This window comes from Micropterus dolomieu, linkage group LG02 (assembly GCF_021292245.1).
Source record: "Micropterus dolomieu isolate WLL.071019.BEF.003 ecotype Adirondacks linkage group LG02, ASM2129224v1, whole genome shotgun sequence".
Classification (NCBI taxonomy): Eukaryota; Metazoa; Chordata; class Actinopteri; order Centrarchiformes; family Centrarchidae; genus Micropterus; species Micropterus dolomieu.
In genome coordinates, this window is record NC_060151.1 from 3,621,504 (window position 1) to 3,639,525 (window position 18,022).

General features: G+C 40.5%; 1 protein-coding gene across 1 annotated transcript in view; it reads left to right on the top strand.

The window, feature by feature from the left end:
• The window catches only part of LOC123957703 (deleted in malignant brain tumors 1 protein), a 68,810-nt gene that overhangs the window by 3,741 nt on the left and 47,047 nt on the right, over positions 1-18,022 (top strand). Inside the window, exons 4-9 of the mRNA XM_046030696.1 lie at positions 451-770; positions 1,156-1,470; positions 6,817-7,131; positions 9,946-10,260; positions 13,957-14,253; positions 14,824-15,138. Of these exons, the coding sequence (XP_045886652.1) occupies positions 451-770; positions 1,156-1,470; positions 6,817-7,131; positions 9,946-10,260; positions 13,957-14,253; positions 14,824-15,138 (1,877 nt within the window). The remainder of the gene's footprint in view (positions 1-450; positions 771-1,155; positions 1,471-6,816; positions 7,132-9,945; positions 10,261-13,956; positions 14,254-14,823; positions 15,139-18,022) is intronic.

Below are 18,022 nucleotides of genomic sequence, written 5' to 3' on the forward strand. Positions count from 1 at the left end.
ACTGTGGACATGGTGAGGATGCTGGTGTCATCTGTTCAGGTGAGAAAACGTTTCAGATAAAGTATTTTGAATAAATGTATCCTTTTCTGTGTATTTTAGCAGCTCTGTCACCGAGTCATTGTGGTGTGAAATGTAACACTGTTCAGATGCAGCACTATATGAGCTGCTAACCACAACCTGCAGAATGCTTTTAGAATTGAAGAGCAGAATAACAAGTGGGAAATGTTGCTCAATACAGTAAATGAAACTGTAATGTAGGTGATGTAGTTCATCGTGTGTTTGATCTACTGTGAAAAGTGTTTTATATTTCTCACAGTCTGTATGGGTGATGCAAAGTATAATGAATCATAACCTTTGCCAAATTTGTCTTACAGTAACGGTTTCTGTCATGACTAAATGACAAACAAACACATGTTCTATCCAGCACTGATTTGTCTTCTGTGTTCTGAGACTAGGTATTCCGATCAGACTAGCTGGGTCCGGGTCTACTCGGTGCTCTGGAAGAGTTGAAATCTATCACAACAACACCTGGGGAACAGTCTGTGATGACAGCTGGGGCTCAAATGATGCTGAGGTGGTGTGCAGGGAGCTGGTCTGTGGTGGAGCACTGAGTGCCCCTCAGTCGGCTCATTTTGGTCAAGGAACCGGTCAAATCTGGCTCGATGATGTGGGCTGTTCAGGAAGTGAAAGGTCTCTAACTCAGTGTCAGCACGGAGGATTTGGGAAACACAACTGTGGACACAGTAAGGATGCTGGTGTCATCTGTTCAGGTGAGAAAACGTTTCAGATAAAGTATTTTGAATAAATGTATCCTTTTCTGTATATTTTAGCAGCTCTGTCACCGAGTCATTGTGGTGTGAAATGTAACACTGTTCAGATGCAGCACTATATGAGCTGCTAACCACAACCTGCAGAATGCTTTTAGAATTGAAGAGCAGAATAACAAGTGGGAAATGTTGCTCAATACAGTAAATGAAACTGTAATGTAGGTGATGAAGTTCATCGAGTGTTTGATCTACTGTGAAAAGTGTTTTATATTTCTCACAGTCTGTATGGGTGATGCAAAGTATAATGAATTATAACCTTTGCCAAATTTGTCTTACAATAAAGATTTCTGTCATGACTAAATGACAAACAAACACATGTTCTATCCAGGTGTTCCGATCAGACTAGCTGGGTCCGGGTCTACCCGGTGCTCCGGAAGAGTTGAAATCTATCACAACAACACCTGGGGAACAGTCTGTGATAACAACTGGGGCTCAAATGATGCTACAGTGGTGTGCAGGGAGCTGGGCTGTGGTGGAGCACTGAGTGCCACTCAGTCGGCCCGCTTTGGTGAAGGAACCGGTCAAATCTGGCTTGATGAGGTGGGCTGTTCAGGAAGTGAAAGGTCTCTGACTCAGTGTCAGCATGCAGGATTTGGGACACACAACTGTGGACATGGTGAGGATGCTGGAGTGGTCTGTTCAGGTGAGAAAGATTCTGTAATCACTTCTCTTATATGTAGCTATTCATAAGTAATGAATGAATGAATGAAACCTTTATTTGTCCCACAGTGGGGAAATTGCAAGAAATTGGAGCAAGTCTCTGGTGTATGGTGCGAGTAAGATAATGAGTCTGTGTTTGTGAAGTATGAGGCTTCAGACTGACTATGTTGTTAAAAAGAAAAGTTCAGTTCATTGGCCTTGTCCTTGAGGAGAGATAAACCAGTGCGCAGGAGAAGATAAGAAGGCCAGCTGCAAGTTGTTTTCCTGCTCGGGTGGAGGAGGGGAGGGGGAGGGAAGGGGCACTTAAGACAACAATTTTTAATCCACTTTAGGTTGATTCGGTAACATTTATCCGGATCAGTGTCCTTCAATCACTCTCATCCTCAACGTCATACATGCATCCAGTTCATGTAGTGATTTCGACATTTCTTCTAATTTCATTGACAGACCAGTGGTTACTCTCAGCAGCTCACCAGACTGCACCCCGATGGTGTCAATCCTCCTCTGCGCTTCCACAGACCGGTCTGAGATGTTACGAAACAGTTCACCGTTCTGATCAGCCCTTTGATGTAAAACTTTCAGCTTGTCGTTCACCCCATTTAAGCACTCTTTAAGTTCCCCAGACAGCTTTTGGGTAAATTTACTGGCAGCTGTCTTACCAATTTTACGATATATTAGGGAGATTCCAAGCCCGATAATCAGGAAGCCCACTAACAAAATTCCAATTATCCATAAATCACGTCTCTGGGTGAAAATCTTGTCAATAGCACTGAGTGACCAGTTGATTAATTCCATTTTGATGGTTTCAGGAGAACAGCAGGCAGGTGGTCAAAAGAGAAAGGTTTCCACACGACCAAAGTAGACACAAAATAGGAGCAAGCCAAGATAAGAGGGGAGAGTAGGAAAAGCACGACTGCTCTCTACAGTAGCAGGAAGTAAAAGATGAAATAAAGCAGTAATACTACCATTACTTCTACTAATACTAACAACAACAGTAGCCTAATTGGCAGTAAAACCTAACCTTGTCTGAGACTATATGTTACAAAAATGCTTTGTGCATTTTTCAGGGCTTATTTCTCTTTTGCTGACTTTTTGCCCCCTCTGGTTTGGGGTGTGGGATTAAAAGAAAGGGCCGCAGTGTTGTGATTCACTGTATAACAAATAAAGTTGTTTGGGTACTGCTGCCTTCAGGACATTTAGGAATCGGGGACGTTCTGATGCAAACGTTCCTACACCTCATGACCCATACACATTAGCAGAAATGCACTGCAAGAAAGTGAACAAAAGTGAACAAAAATAAATAGAGGCTCTGTGAGGCTGTAATGTTCATCATACAGAGAAACAAACTGATAAAGTGAAGTCACTTGGTTTATCAGACACAATTTAGGAAGTCTGACCTGATGAAGTTCACAAATACACCACATTGCATGGTGGAGACATATCAGTCTGAACCACATGTCATCCTGCTGATAATGCTGGAGGGAATGTCAGGCTGTCAGGTTATCCTCTGGGAACCACGACTCTCAAAACTGTTTCCAGTCCTTGTTGCAGATGTGGAGCTATTTTACTGTTTGCATTTAATCTGCTCTCTTGAAATAAACTTAATTATAATAAATGAAAACATTTCTTGTTACTTCTCTCTCTATGCCAGCATGCCAGTTCCTCCTTCTCTCTCTGTAACATAAATTTAATTTCCATCTGTAACAGAGATGCCTGCTCACTAAAGCCAGGGAGCGTCTGACCTGCGCACAACCCAGGTGTCTATGTGCATCAGTTTGCACGTGACTGCAACAGTGTTGAATGTTGAATTACTACAATTAAAAAGACCCAAACAAACCCAACAACCAACCATAACAATATACTAAAACAATACTGAAACCCAATATTTATCTAACAAACAAAATATCCACATGCTGCTGTGTTGTTAAGAATTTTGTAGTTCTGCCCACTGCCAGGAGTTGATTCTGTCCATTTCCTGTGGTGGAGTATAAAAGGCAGTCTCAAACTCCAGCACCCACTTTGGCAGTTGACTCAGAAGCAGCAGCAGCATGTGGAGAAACAAAGGACAGGTATAAATCACTAAACAATTCTCAAATGAATACTAATATTAACTAAAATGCATGCACTCACATTCGAAATTAGCATAATTTATGAAAAGAATAAATATATCTAAATAAAATGTGTTTGTGGTTTACTAGTAAAGAATAATAAAGCCATTACTGCCACTTTAAGTGTTGGCAGTTGATAAAACAATGACACACTCCCCCTCCTCTGGCGACTCGCTGGGACAGCGGGAAAGGTAGTCAGCTGTTGAATTCTGCTTGCCAGGTATGTGATGTACTTCGAACTTATAAGGTTGCATGGCCAGGTACCAAAGGGTTATTAGGCTGTTTGTGTAACTTCATCCTGCCCAGCCATTTCAGTGTTTTATGGCCCACCTCAAGGGTAAATTCCCTCCCCATGAGGTAATATTTGAGAGAGTCCAAAGCCCATTTGATTGCTAGATATTCCTTCTCCACTGTAGAGTAACACACCTCCCTTGGGTACAGTTTTCTACTCACATACACCACTGGCTGACGGGACCCTTCTGTGCCTTGAAGGAGCACAGCACCAAGCCTGCGATCTGAAGTGTCAGTCTGCAGAATGAATGGTTGTTTGAAGTCAGTACAATACAGGATCGCTGCTAAGTGCCTGTTGGATGTCCTTGTAGGCTCTTTTGTCCAACAGATCTGATTGGACTTTTGGGGACTGGTCATATCTGTAAGCACAGCTTCTCTGGCAGAGTAGTTAGGTATAAATTTGTGGTAACAACCTGACATGCTGGGGAAGGACTTGACCTGGGTTCTTGTTTGTGGGAGTGGGCAAGACTGAATAGCCTGAACCTTCTGCACCTGTGGTTTGATGACCCCTCCTCCAATGACATGGCAAAGGTACTCTTTGCAGCTTTAACAGTGAGTCCTGCAGCATGAAGACAATCAAAGACAACTTTAAGGTGTTTCAGATGTTCTTCCCATGTGTTATTATAAACAATGTCATCCAGGTAGGCCAAGGAAAAATTTTACTCACTACTTTACTACACTACTTACTAGTGTAAGATAAATATATCTAAATAAAATGTGTTTGTGGTTTACTAGTAAAGAAAAATAAAGCCATTACTGCCACTTTAGGTGTTGGCGGTTGATAGAACCGTCACTTTCACTTTTATTTTCACTATTGTATTCTGGGATTTGAAGCATTAAATAAAATGGAATAATAGCTTATAGTAATGTTTAATGTTATGTAGCATCTTGGTTTGCTTTAAGTAAACTGTTGTCCATCCCAGTATAACATTACAGGTGGACATAATACCATATGAACTAATTATATGAACATAACACGTATTTATTCGCTTTAAGTAGTGACACACATTTTGCGCAGGAAAACAACTTTTATTTTTGTTTCTTCACTTTATGAACAATTGAACAATGAACATTTTGCAATTTTGCACAAAAACACAATTTCATCAATGAACTCATTATCAGGGTAGTGAAAGATCGCTCAAGAGAACACCAGGGCCCGTATTTATCAAGCTTCTCAGAATTACTTATAAGAACACTGCTAAACTGACTTAAGAGTAACACAATTCTTGGCTCAAAGCTGCGCTTAACAGTTACTTATCAAGCATCATAGTAGTAATTTGAGTGAAGTGCAAGACTAAATCTTAAGTGCCAGTGTCAGATAAATTCACATTGAATTCCTAAAAGGAGTTTATATTCAACACATATTCAAGAGAATACATTATGATATAGGCCTACACATTAATAAATGAAAGATAAAAAAGTTTATCTTCATATGAGCCATCAAATACACATACTCCTCCTGTGAAGCCTTCTATTTGCATGAACTCTGCTTCTGTCGGTTTACGGGGGGTGTTGTAGGGAAGTCGATGAAATTCGTGTGGAGCTGTAAGTGTCATAATTGTTTCCATGACTGTTTGGCTTATTGATGGTTATGACAGGCCAAAATCATCAGTATTGCTGCGTTCGTCCTGTGGCAAAGAAACCTTCAATTTAACTGAAAACGCATTACTGTGTAAAGTCAGTGGTGAGATGACGTCCCTCACCAACTGACGGACCTGTGCGGTCCGACCACGTCTTATTAACTGTGCATCGTCAGAATTCTTCCTCTCTTGTCCGCATGTCTATGTCTCCACGGTGCCATCACAGGCCCTATTGGCAGCTCCTAACCACTTCAGAGACCTCTCAAGCTGTCTTAAATAACTGGGAGAGTAAGAGTGATTCTTAGCTTCGAGAAATTTGATAACTTGCTTTTATTCTTGAGTTTAAATGTAGGAGTAAATTTCATGAATTCTCAGCACTTAAGAATAAAATGGCACTTTGAGAAGCTTGATAAATACGGGCCCTGGTCTTCTCTTGAGCGATCTTTCGCCAATCCTGAGAATGAGTTCCTTGATGTAATTTGTGTTTTTGTGCTAAATTGCAAAATGTTCAAATTTCATACAGATTGTTCATAAAGTGAAGAAACATAAATAAAAGTTGTTTTCCTGCGCAAAATTTTTGTCACTTTACTTAAAGCAAACAAAGACATGCTATATAACCTTAAACATTACTATAAGCTATTATTCCATTTTATATCGCTAATTCTAAATTGTGACTAAAGTGTATTTATAACGAGGCAGAGTTGATTATAATGTACTGTGGAACATGGTTGGAGATTCTCGGCGCACAGTTGTATAAACTGGTATTACTATTAGTTATAAAACATTAAATCAAAAGATCATAATACGTTATGAACTTTGCTGTAGCACCTAATGCATGTTTGTAAGTGATTACAACTGTTGTTATAATGTCTTATGGAAGCATTATATTGTGTTATAAATATATGCATAAGTCAATATAGTGATGACCTTCATAGAAAGTGTGGCATAGATTTCTATAGGCTGTGTTTTTGTGCTTTAACAAATTACTTTCATGATCAGAGAGGCTGCTGTCAGTGCATCCTGAGCGATCTTGTCGGGAGATTCAAGTAATCAGTGATGCTATGCTGCTTTACCTCATGCATAAATATGTGCACAGCGTCTTTCTTAATGGGGAGACAAACCCACATATGCAGGCACATCTTACTATGAGCATAATGCGCCCATTAAAAAGCAGTGAAAGTAAGTCAAAAGTAATGTAAAGCATGACATTTCAGAGACAGTAATATTGTAATCTAAGTAATTATTCTCAATTGACAGTAATTAGTCATCTATAATGTATTACATTTTGTAAATGACTTGTCTAACACTGGTCTTTAAAATATTCTATGTTATGTCTTACATTCTTTATAGATGGTCAGATCAGACTAGCTGGGTCCAGGTCTACTCGGTGCTCCGGAAGAGTTGAAATCTATTACAACAACACCTGGGGAACAGTCTGTGATGACAGCTGGGGCTCAAATGATGCTGAGGTGGTGTGCAGACAGCTGGACTGTGGTGCAGCACTGAGTGCCCCTCAGTCGGCCCATTTTGGTCAAGGAACCGGTCAAATCTGGCTTGATGATGTGGGCTGTTCAGGAAGTGAAAGGTCTCTAACTGAGTGTCGGCACGGAGGATTTGGGACACACAACTGTGGACATGGTGAGGACGCTGGTGTCATCTGTTCAGGTGAGAAAACGTTTCAGATAAAGTATTTTGAATAAATGTATCCTTTTCTGTATATTTTAGCAGCTCTGTCACCGAGTCATTGTGGTGTGAAATGTAACACTGTTCAGATGCAGCACTATATGAGCTTCTAACCACACCCTGCGGAATGCTTTTAGAATTGAAGAGCAGAATAACAAGTGGGAAATGTTGCTCAATACAGTAAATGAAACTGTTGTAGTGAACAACAGTGTGGATTTGGGCATTTTATATTAAATAAATTTGGACTACTCAAAATTAAAATCTCTCTAGTGGGAAGAAAGGAGGGTTTTGATTATCAACCCTCTACAGACGGCTGCAGAGACCCCAAAAGAGGGGGGGTTGAAAGGTTGCTTTACCTAAGTGCTATTCCTGAGCAGCCTGATCATAAAAAACTGGCACCTTTGATTCCGCAGCCTGATAACACGGTGCCTGACTGTTAAACTTACAAAAGGAACATTAACCAGCGATTAGCGTTTCCCTGAACAGCCTATCTGAACTCTCCTTAAAAGGGGGCAGGAAACCCTAAACTGCCCCCCACACATGTAACTGTGGCAACTATCATTGCTCTGCGTTTCATTACCTCATCAAAGACATACTCTTTTTTCACGCCTAGGTGAGAAACTCCAGGATACCAGAGACACAGACCTGAACTCCCTTATGCAAACAAAGATTGATGTGCAAACGTGATAAGCCAGGTTATGCGAAAAGGGGACACAACTCCTGCCTTCTTGAGCTAAAACAATGTTTCATTATAAACTGTTCTCTTCAAATAATAGTCCTTGCTAAGTTAGTAGTGGCGCTGCCTCTATTAGAGTAGTTATGTCACCATGTTGTTGCTATCTATTGTTATTATTGCTGAAAAGAATCTAAATAAGTTACTTTTGCAGTGTTTTAATTTTCAGCAAGGTTAAAGACACTCCTTCATTTTATGCGTAACCAATGCTTGTTCACAATACTTTCTCACACAATTCCTTTAGAAATGATGATAAAGAAATATCATACTATACGCTATTAATTGCCAGCTTGAATTTAAGGCTGAATAACTAAATTTTCCAGCTCCTGAGAAGATTGTTTTGGGATTAATCTAAGCTGTCGTCATGTAACCTGAGCTCCTCCAAGTGGACGAAATCACATGCCATCATTCTGAAATGCTAACCTTTTAAGGTCTAATTACTGACAATTGTTTTCCTGTTACCAAATGCTCAAACTTAGAATGGGACAACCGTTTGACCATTGAGGTTTGATTGTAGGAAAATATTTGATTATAATACGCGCAAATAGATTTTCTTTTCCTTTTTATAGACATATTAAAAGTTTAGAAAGACAGTCCCTCGGGAAACCGGAAACTGCCCGTCCTGCGGGAAACGAAGGACAGTCCCTCGGGAAACCGGAAACTGCCCGTCCTGCGGGAAACGAAGGACTTGTCTGGACGCCCCAGACAACAAAAGAGCGACACACAACGTTGTTCGCTCTCTCTTCCCCGCTGCTCTCTGGACGCTTCCCTCTTGTCTGCAGGCCTGTTTCCGGGCTCTTCAACGGCGCTTCTGCACGCGCCTGGCGTGCCCCTCTCCCGGCAACGCCCTAAGAATTCAACCAGCGCAACAAAGTCTTTGTTTCGCTTGAAGCTACACACGCGAAATGCTGCGACATCGATTTTTCCCTCGTTTAACTTTAACTTTATTTTCTGTCTTTTGTTTTGTTCGATCAGTCCGTTAAGTTACACTAGTTTAATTCAAGAACAACCTTTTAAGCTTTATTCGTCGAGCTAACTTCACCGAGTTCAGACCCAGCCACGTGGTCCCACCAGCATAACAAAGGACGACTTAATCATGACCCGAGACAGGGTTGGGAAGGCCCCCACTGCAAGTTTCTTCTATAAGCCACCTAGAGACGGACCCCTGGAGAAATTCCCTGGCAGAGAAAGTGACTGGCCTACAGCTTCAAGCTGTCCTAAACGAGAACGCACAGACTCTGCCAGTTTGAGGCCGTTTACTAGCAACCCGGCTGGAAGAAACACAAGCAGTAAGACCAAAACCCTACATTCTGTGATCAGTGACGTCCAATAGTTGCTAATCCATTCATCTTTACTACAGCATATGTAATCATTAAATCCCTAGACAAATTGAACCCAGTTATCATCTAATTGCATTCATTAGTTGCCGTATGAGTCAAATCCTCCCACAATCAAACCTCCATTCTCATTGTTTAGCCATTGTTTATTTCTCTGATGTATTTAAGCACGTTTTTATTTCACCTTGGTTAGTTAATAAATTCACTGTAACCAAGGAATTGTGTGTATTGCCTACTTCTAAGTCCCTGCCAAGAGAATTTACCCTTTTAGATATGAGACTGACTGATTGATTTAAGATAATTGAGCGATTATTAACTAACTGATCACTGGTGAATAATTGTATAATTATTAAAAGCTACCTAGAGGTCCGGAGGCTCTAGGTTAATAACAACTCCGGTGGTGCCCCTGCGAAACGAGAGCTTTTTATGGATTAATATGTTCTGAATATTAAAATTTATAATTGGGTATTAATTATCATAAATGTATTAAAATTCATATGTAGTTTAGGCATGCTACACTGTAATGTAGGTGATGAAGTTCATCAGGTGTTTGATCTACTGTGAAAAGTGTTTTATATTTCTCACAGTCTGTATGGGTGATGCAAAGTATAATGAATTATAACCTTTGCCAAATTTGTCTTACAGTAACGGTTTCTGTCATGACTAAATGACAAACAAACACATGTTCTATCCAGCACTGATTTGACTTCTGTGTTCTGAGACTAGGTGTTCCGATCAGACTAACTGGGTCCGGGTCTACTCGGTGCTCTGGAAGAGTTGAAATCTATCACAACAACACCTGGGGAACAGTCTGTGATGACAGCTGGGACTTAAATGATGCTGAGGTGGTGTGCAGGGAGCTGGGCTGTGGTGCAGCACTGAGTGTCACTCAGTCGGCCCGATTTGGTGAAGGAACCGGTCAAATCTGGCTTGATGAGGTGGCCTGTTCAGGAAGTGAAAGGTCTCTGACTCAGTGTCTTAATGGAAGTTTTGGGACACACAACTGTGGACATGGTGAGGATGCTGGAGTGATTTGTTCAGGTGAGAAAGATTTTGTAATAATTTCCCTTATATGTAGCTATTAGAAGAAGAAGATATAAGGGAAACTCAAAGTTGTCACTGTCACTCTTCACTTTATGAACAGTTCACATTATCAAGCCAGATTTGACCGGTTCCTTGACCAAAATGAGTCAACTCAGTGGCATTCAGTGCTCCACCACAGCCCAGCTCCCTGCACACCACCTCAGCATCATTTAAGTCCCAGCTGTCATCACAGACTGTTCCCCAGGTGGTGTTGTAATACATTTCAACTCTTCCAGAGCACCGAGTTGAGCCGAGTATGAACTGTATGAATTTTGAACATTTTGCACAAAAACACAAATTTTATCAAGGAACCCATTCTCAGTGTGGGGAAACGCTGTTTTGTTAATTGTTAGTATTACACACAGGTCTGAAATATACACACATGAACAAACAGGACCTATAGGGACAACACATGGAGAGATGTCAGAGCCAGACGGCTGGTTCAGGGGCTTCCTCAAGGCCACCTTCGGCAGTGCCCAGGAGGTGAACATGCACCTCTCCAGCTACCAGTCCACACTCCATATCTATAGTCTGAGCTGGACTCGAACCGGCAATCCTCTAGTTTTACTTTCATAAGTAAAGCAGTAATACCACCATTACTTCTACTAATACTAACAACAACAGTAGCCTAATTGGCAGTAAAACTTTGCCTTTTCTGAGACTGTATTTTACAAAAACCCTCTGTTCATTTTTCAGAGCTTATTTCTCTTTTGCTGACTTTTTGCCCCATCTGGTTTGGGATTAAAAGAATGGGGCGCAGCGTTGTGATTCACTGTATAACAAATAAAGTTGTTTGGGTCCTGCTGCCTTCAGGACATTTAGGAATCGGGGACGTTCTGATGCAAACGTTCCTACACCTCACATTATAGTGACCCATACACATCAGCAGAAATGCACTACAAGAGAGACCAAAGTGAACGAAAATAAATAGAGGTTCTTTGTGGCTGTAATGTTCATCATACAGAGAAACAAACTGTCTGACAAAGTGAAGTCACTTGGTTTATCAGGAAAAATCAGGAAGTCTCACCTGATGAGGTTCACAAATACACCACATTGCATGGGGGAGACATATCAGTCTGAACCACATGTCAACCTGCTGATAATGCTGGAGGGAATGTCAGGCTGTCAGGTTATCCTCTGGGAACCATGACCGTCAAAACTCTTTCCAGTCCTTGTTGCAGATGTGGAGCTGTTTTACTGTTTGCATTTAATCTGCTCTATTGAATTAAACCTAATTACACTAAATGAATATACAGGTGCTGGTCATATAATTAGAATATCATCAAAAAGTTTATTTATTTCAGTAATTCCATTCAAAAAGTGTTCATTCCTTTTAATTTTGATTATTATAACTGACAACTAATGAAAACCCCAAAATCAGTATCTCAGAAAATTTGAATATTGTGATAAGTTTCAATATTGAAGACACCTGGTGCCACACTCTAATCAGCTAATGAACTCAAAACACCTGCAAAGGCCTTTAAATGGTCTCTCAGTCTAGTTCTGTAGGCTACACAATCATGGGGAAGACTGCTGACTTGACAGCTGTCCATTGACCATTGACACCTTGCACAAGGAAGGCAAGACACAAAAGGTCATTGCTAAAGAGGCTGGCTGTTCACAGAGCTCTGTGTCCAAGCACATTAATAGAGAGGCGAAGGGAAGGAAAAGATGTGGTAGAAAAAAGTGTACAAGCAAAAGGGATAACCGCACCCTGGAGAGGATTGTGAAACAAAACCCATTCAAAAATATGGGGGAGATTCACAAAGAGTGGACTGCAGCTGGAGTCAGTGCTTCAAGAACCACCACACACAGACGTATGCAAGACACGGGTTTCAGCTGTCGCATTCCTTGTGTCAAGCCACTCAAGACACAGCGTCAGAAGCATCTCACCTGGGCTAAAGACAAAAAGGACTGGACTGCTGCTGAGTGGCCCAAAGTTATGTTCTCTGATGAAAGTAAATGTTGCATTTCCTTTTGAAATCAAGGTCCCAGAGTCTGGAGGAAGAGGAGAGGCACAGAATCCACGTTGCTTGAAGTCCAGTGTAAAGTTTCCACAGTCAGTGATGGTTTGGGGTGCCATGTCATCTGCTGGTGTTGGTCCACTGTGTTTTCTGAGGTCCAAGGTCAACGCAGCCGTCTACCAGGAAGTTTTAGAGCACTTCATGGTTCCTGCTGCTGACCAACTTTATGGAGATGCAGATTTCATTTTCCAACAGGACTTGGCACCTGCACACAGTGCCAAAGCAACCAGGACCTGGTTTAAGGACCATGGTATCCCTGTTCTTAATTGGCCAGCAAACTGGCCTGACCTTAACCCTGTAGAAAATCTATGGGGTATTGTGAAGAGGAAGATGCGATACGCCAGACCCAACAATGCAGAAGAGCTGAAGGCCACTATCAGAGCAACCTGGGCTCTCATAACACCTGAGCAGTGCCACAGACTGATGGACTCCATGCCACGCCGCATTGCTGCAGTAATTCAGGCAAAAGGAGCCCCAACTAAGTATTGAGTACTGTACATGCTCATACTTTTCATGTTCATACTTTTCAGTTGGCCAACATTTCTAAAAATGCTTTTTTTGTATTGGTCTTATATATTGTAATATTCTAATTTTCGGAGATACTGAATTTGGGATTTTCATTAGTTGTCCGTTTTAATCATCACAATTAAATGAAATAAACATTTAAAATATATCAGTCTTTGTGTAATGCATGAATATAATACCCAAGTTTCACTTTTTGAATGGAATTACTGAAATAAATAAACTTTTTGATGATATTCTAATTATATGACACCTGTATTTCTTGTTACTTCTCTCTCAGTGCCAGCATGCCAGTCCCCCCTTCTCTCTCTGTCTCTCTCTCTGTAACATTAATTTAATTTCTATCTGTAAAAGAAATTCAATTTCAAATTTATTTATAAAATTGCTTGGTCACCAAAGCCAGGCAGTGTCTGACCTGCGCCCAACCCAGGTGTCTATGTGCATCAGTTTGCACCTGCCTGCAACAGTGTTTCTGTGCAGTGTGTCGTGTCTCTTAACTCTTTCTATTCATGCTTTCACTTTTATTTTCATTATTGTATTCTGGTATTTGAAGCATTTTCTCACAATGTACCTTTGTGATGCATAATTCACAATGGCCCCCACCCACAGAGAGATGGGATTTTAAAAACCAGCATGTGAAAGTTAAACAGTTGTGTAATTATTAAAACGTAGAATGGAGGGTGGAGGCATATAGAACAAAACACATCCCTAACTTAACTAAATAGGTGCAAAAATTGTCTCTCTAAAAACAAAAGACCAAGTGGTCTGAAGTGCTACTCCTTCAGTCAGAATCTGTAAAAGGGAAGAGAAGCCACAATGGAAAGAGAGTCATGTACATGTTTATCATAATTACAATTATATCATATTTGCAATAATAGAATAATATTGTAAATTCTCAAATCTGTAAACCTTCTATGAGATACACAAGAAGGATTATGAGTTGGTCCTATTTTTACAGTGTGTGCATCACAAATTCATTCATTCAAGTTTCCCATTATACTGCCTTACAAGTACACACCTACGGAAAAAAGGCAGAAAAACAGCGTTAATACAGCCAGGATCATATATATAATACATTTAATACTTTATTGTTTTGTCATTTTTTCAGAGAGCCTCTCAAAGCCCAGCATCTCCATGAATCCTGCTGGTGTGGTTACCTGGGGTCAGAACATCAGCATCACTTGTTCGATCTTAATTCAGGTTAATTTAGACGGAACATTCCTCCTGCAGCAGACCTCAGGCTCATTCAGAAAGAACCAAACATCAAGTATCAACTCTGCTACCTTCATTATACCTAAAGTGAACTTTGATAACGAAGGATCGTACCAGTGTCAGTATCAGACAAGTGTTTCAAGACGAGACTTCAGCTCCCCTTTAAGTGACTCTGTCAGACTCTCTGTTACTGGTAAGGAAGTTAATACATTCCCTGAACTTGATGTTTTTTTCACAAAAAAATAGTTCAACATGTTGGGAAATAAGCTTATTCATTTTCATGATGAGAGTTAGATGATAAGACTGATACTCATTTCATAGCTGTCATTTAATTATGAAGCCATCAGGTGAGAAAACATTTCAGATAAAGTATTTTGAATAAATGTATCCTTTTCTGTATATTTTAGCAGCTCTGTCACCGAGTCATTGTGGTGTGAAGTGTAACACTGTTCAGATGCAGCACTATATGAGCTGCTAACCACAACCTGCAGAATGCTTTTAGAATTGAAGAGCAGAATAACAAGTGGGAAATGTTGCTCAATACAGTAAATGAAACTGTAATGTAGGTGATGAAGTTCATCGTGTGTTTGATCTACTGTGAAAAGTGTTTTATATTTCTCACAGTCTGTATGGGTGATGCAAAGTATAATGAATCATAACCTTTGCCAAATTTGTCTTACAGTAAAGATTTCTGTCATGACTAAATGACAAACAAACACATGTTCTATCCAGCACTGATTTGTCTTCTGTGTTCTGAGACTAGGTGTTCCGATCAGACTAGCTGGGTCCGGGTCTACTCGGTGCTCCGGAAGAGTTGAAATCTATTACAACAACGTCTGGGGAACAGTCTGTGATGACAGCTGGGACTTAAATGATGCTGAGGTGGTGTGCAGGGAGCTGGACTGTGGTGCAGCACTGAGTGCCCCTCAGTCGGCCCACTTTGGTCAAGGAACAGGTCAAATCTGGCTTGATGATGTGGGCTGTTCAGGAAGTGAAACGTCTCTGACTCAGTGTCGGCACAGAGGATTTGGGTCACATGACTGTAACCATGGTGAGGATGCTGGAGTGGTCTGTTCAGGTGAGAAAGATTTTGTAGTCATTTCTCTTATATGTAGCTATTCATAAGTAAAGCAGTAATACTACCATTACTTCTACTAATAATAACAACAACAGTAGCCTAATTGGCAGTAAAACTTTGCCTTTTCTGAGACTGTATGTTACAAAAAACCCTTTGTTCATTTTTCAGAGCTTATTTCTCTTTTGCGGACTTTTTTGCCCCCTCTGGTTTGGGGTGTGGGATTAAAAGAAAGGGTTGTGATTCACTGTATAACAAAGTTGTTTGGGTCCTGCTGCCTTCAGGACATTTAGGAATCGGGGACGTTTTGATGCAAATGTTCCTACACCTCACATTATAGTGACACATACACATCAGCAGAAATGCACTACAAGAGAGACAAAAGGGAACAAAAATAAATAGAGGCTCTGTGAGGCTGTAACGCTCATCATACAGAGAAACAAACTGTCTGATAAAGTGAAGTCACTTGGTTTATCAGGAAAAATCAGGAAGTCTGACCTGATGAAGTTCACAAATACACCACATTGCATGGTGGAGACATATCAGTCTGAACCACATGTCATCCTGCTGATAATGCTGGAGGGAATGTCAGGCTGTCAGGTTATCCTCTGGGAACCATGACTGTCAAAACAGTTTCCAGTCCTTGTTGCAGATGTGGAGCTGTTTTACTGTTTGCATTTAATACGCTCCACTGATTTAAACTGAATTACATTAAATTAATACATTTCTGTTTCACTTCTCTCTTTGTGTCGGTATGCCAGTTCCCCCTTCTCTCTCTCTCTGTATCTCTCTCTCTCTCTCTCTCTCTCTGTGACATTAATTTAATTTCCATCTGTAACAGAGATGCCTGCTCACCAAAGCCAGGCAGTGTCTGACCTGCGCCCAACCCAGGTGTCTATGTGCATCAGTTTGCACGTGCCTGCAACAGTGTTTCTGTGCGGTGTGTCGTGTCTCTTAACTCTTTCTATTCATGCTTTCACTTTTATTTTCATTTGAAGCATTTTCTCCCACTGTAACTTGTGATGCAGAATTCACAATGGCCCCCACCCACAGAGAGATGGGATTTTAAAAACAAGCATGTGAAAGTGAAACGGTTGTGTAATTATTAAAATGTAGAATGGAGGGTGGAGGCACATTGTAGCGTGTTTACGTATGATTTTGATAAAATTATGAAAATTAATATTTCAGAAATATTGATTCATAAAGCTCTCGTCGAAGGGCACCACCTGAAGATTTGCTGTCTGCCCAAGGCTTTAGGTCCTTGAGTATAGCTTGATAATTCCATGAATTTCTGGTAATTTGTTAGTTATTAATGGTTCAGTTATTTCTAAAATTGTTAAATTTAATCAATCAGTCAGTCTTAAATCTGAGGACGAATCCTCTGGACAGGGACCCAGGACACTAAACAATACACACACACAAATCACTATAATCAAGGTGAAATTTATTGACTAACTAAAGGGAGTACAACAATGTGAGTAAATAAGGGAATATTTCAGAAATAACAGTCAAACATGAAACAAACCAGAAGGTAATGAACAGAATATGTAATAAGACAAAATCAGTATAATAGGCTCGATGGAGTTTCAGTTAGGAATTGTAGAGGGAGTATCTTATGGAAGAATGGTTGTGAATTATGTTGCAAATGTAGTTTAAACAAACAAGGGGTTTCTATACCAACTATAGGACACCAACGGGTCCAGAATGTGGTTTGTTTTGCCTTACTTTTGTCATAATTCCCCGTGGCAAAGGCTAACTGCCGGTTAGGCTCGTTGTTGTTGTCCGGGCCCGGCTGGATTGGCACCCCAGCTGCATCTCAAGCTGGGTTTAAACCGGTGGATTTGCTCCGGAGTCCTATGAAAACGCTTGCAGCAATGCTATAGCTCAGCGGAACACACTCCAGACTCTGTCGTTGGAACAGTGACTTCGTTCAACTCGAGGTGAGGATTGAACGGGTTTCTGGGTCAAAAGTTGCTTAGAATGGTCAGATAACGTTAAAACAACAAAATCAAATAAGACACATACATTCGCCATAGGCTTGCGAGGCCCTGGTAATATAGGCTATTTAACGTTGCTGAGTTTAAAACAAAGTCTGGGGAAAGTTTTGTCCCAGGCAGCTCGAAACAAAAGTCAAAATCAAATCTCCCGCTAAGAAAAATGGGCATTCAGGAACATGAAGCTTTCTCAGGTCGTCTGAAGGAAGTTAAAGTACCAAAAAAAAAGATCGGAATTTCAAAACTAAAGGAAAGCGTAATTACGAGAGAGTACAAGCGAGTGAGACAAAGGACAACTAGGTCTTTTATCTATTCTCTTTTTTTGGGACGTGGTGACGTCATTTTGGGAGTGATTTTCCCCGGGGGAGTAAGCGCTATCTTTTAGTGGGATACAAAGTATATTTTGCGTGTATTTTCCATTTAATCTGTTCTCCACAATATCAACATTTGAAAGATACTTAATTCTAAACATTTATATAAAGACAAGCAAAACAAGATCAAACACTCGAGGGTTAATTGTTTCTTAATTGTTATTACACTTAATAGCAGGCGTAACACAGCTTAACTACATGTTTCCAGTGTAAACTTGATGGTTACATGTTTTAACTCAAGAGACAAAATATATGTAAGAGTTGCAGCAAAGAATCTGTTAGAGAGTGACATTGTGAGAGATATTCAACACTTTTAAACACTTGTGTGTTATACCTTTTCTGTCCTCTTGGTGGAGCTCGGGTTCTATGAAAGGTAAATTCACCACTTGAACTGGGAAGCGGATTATACACACGAGGAACGTGTGGATGAACGTTTTAATAAGAAATTGTATACGAAACATTTAGCTAAAGCATTAGTTAAACACTAAACAGACAGTGATTACTATTGGATAATAGGGAGAA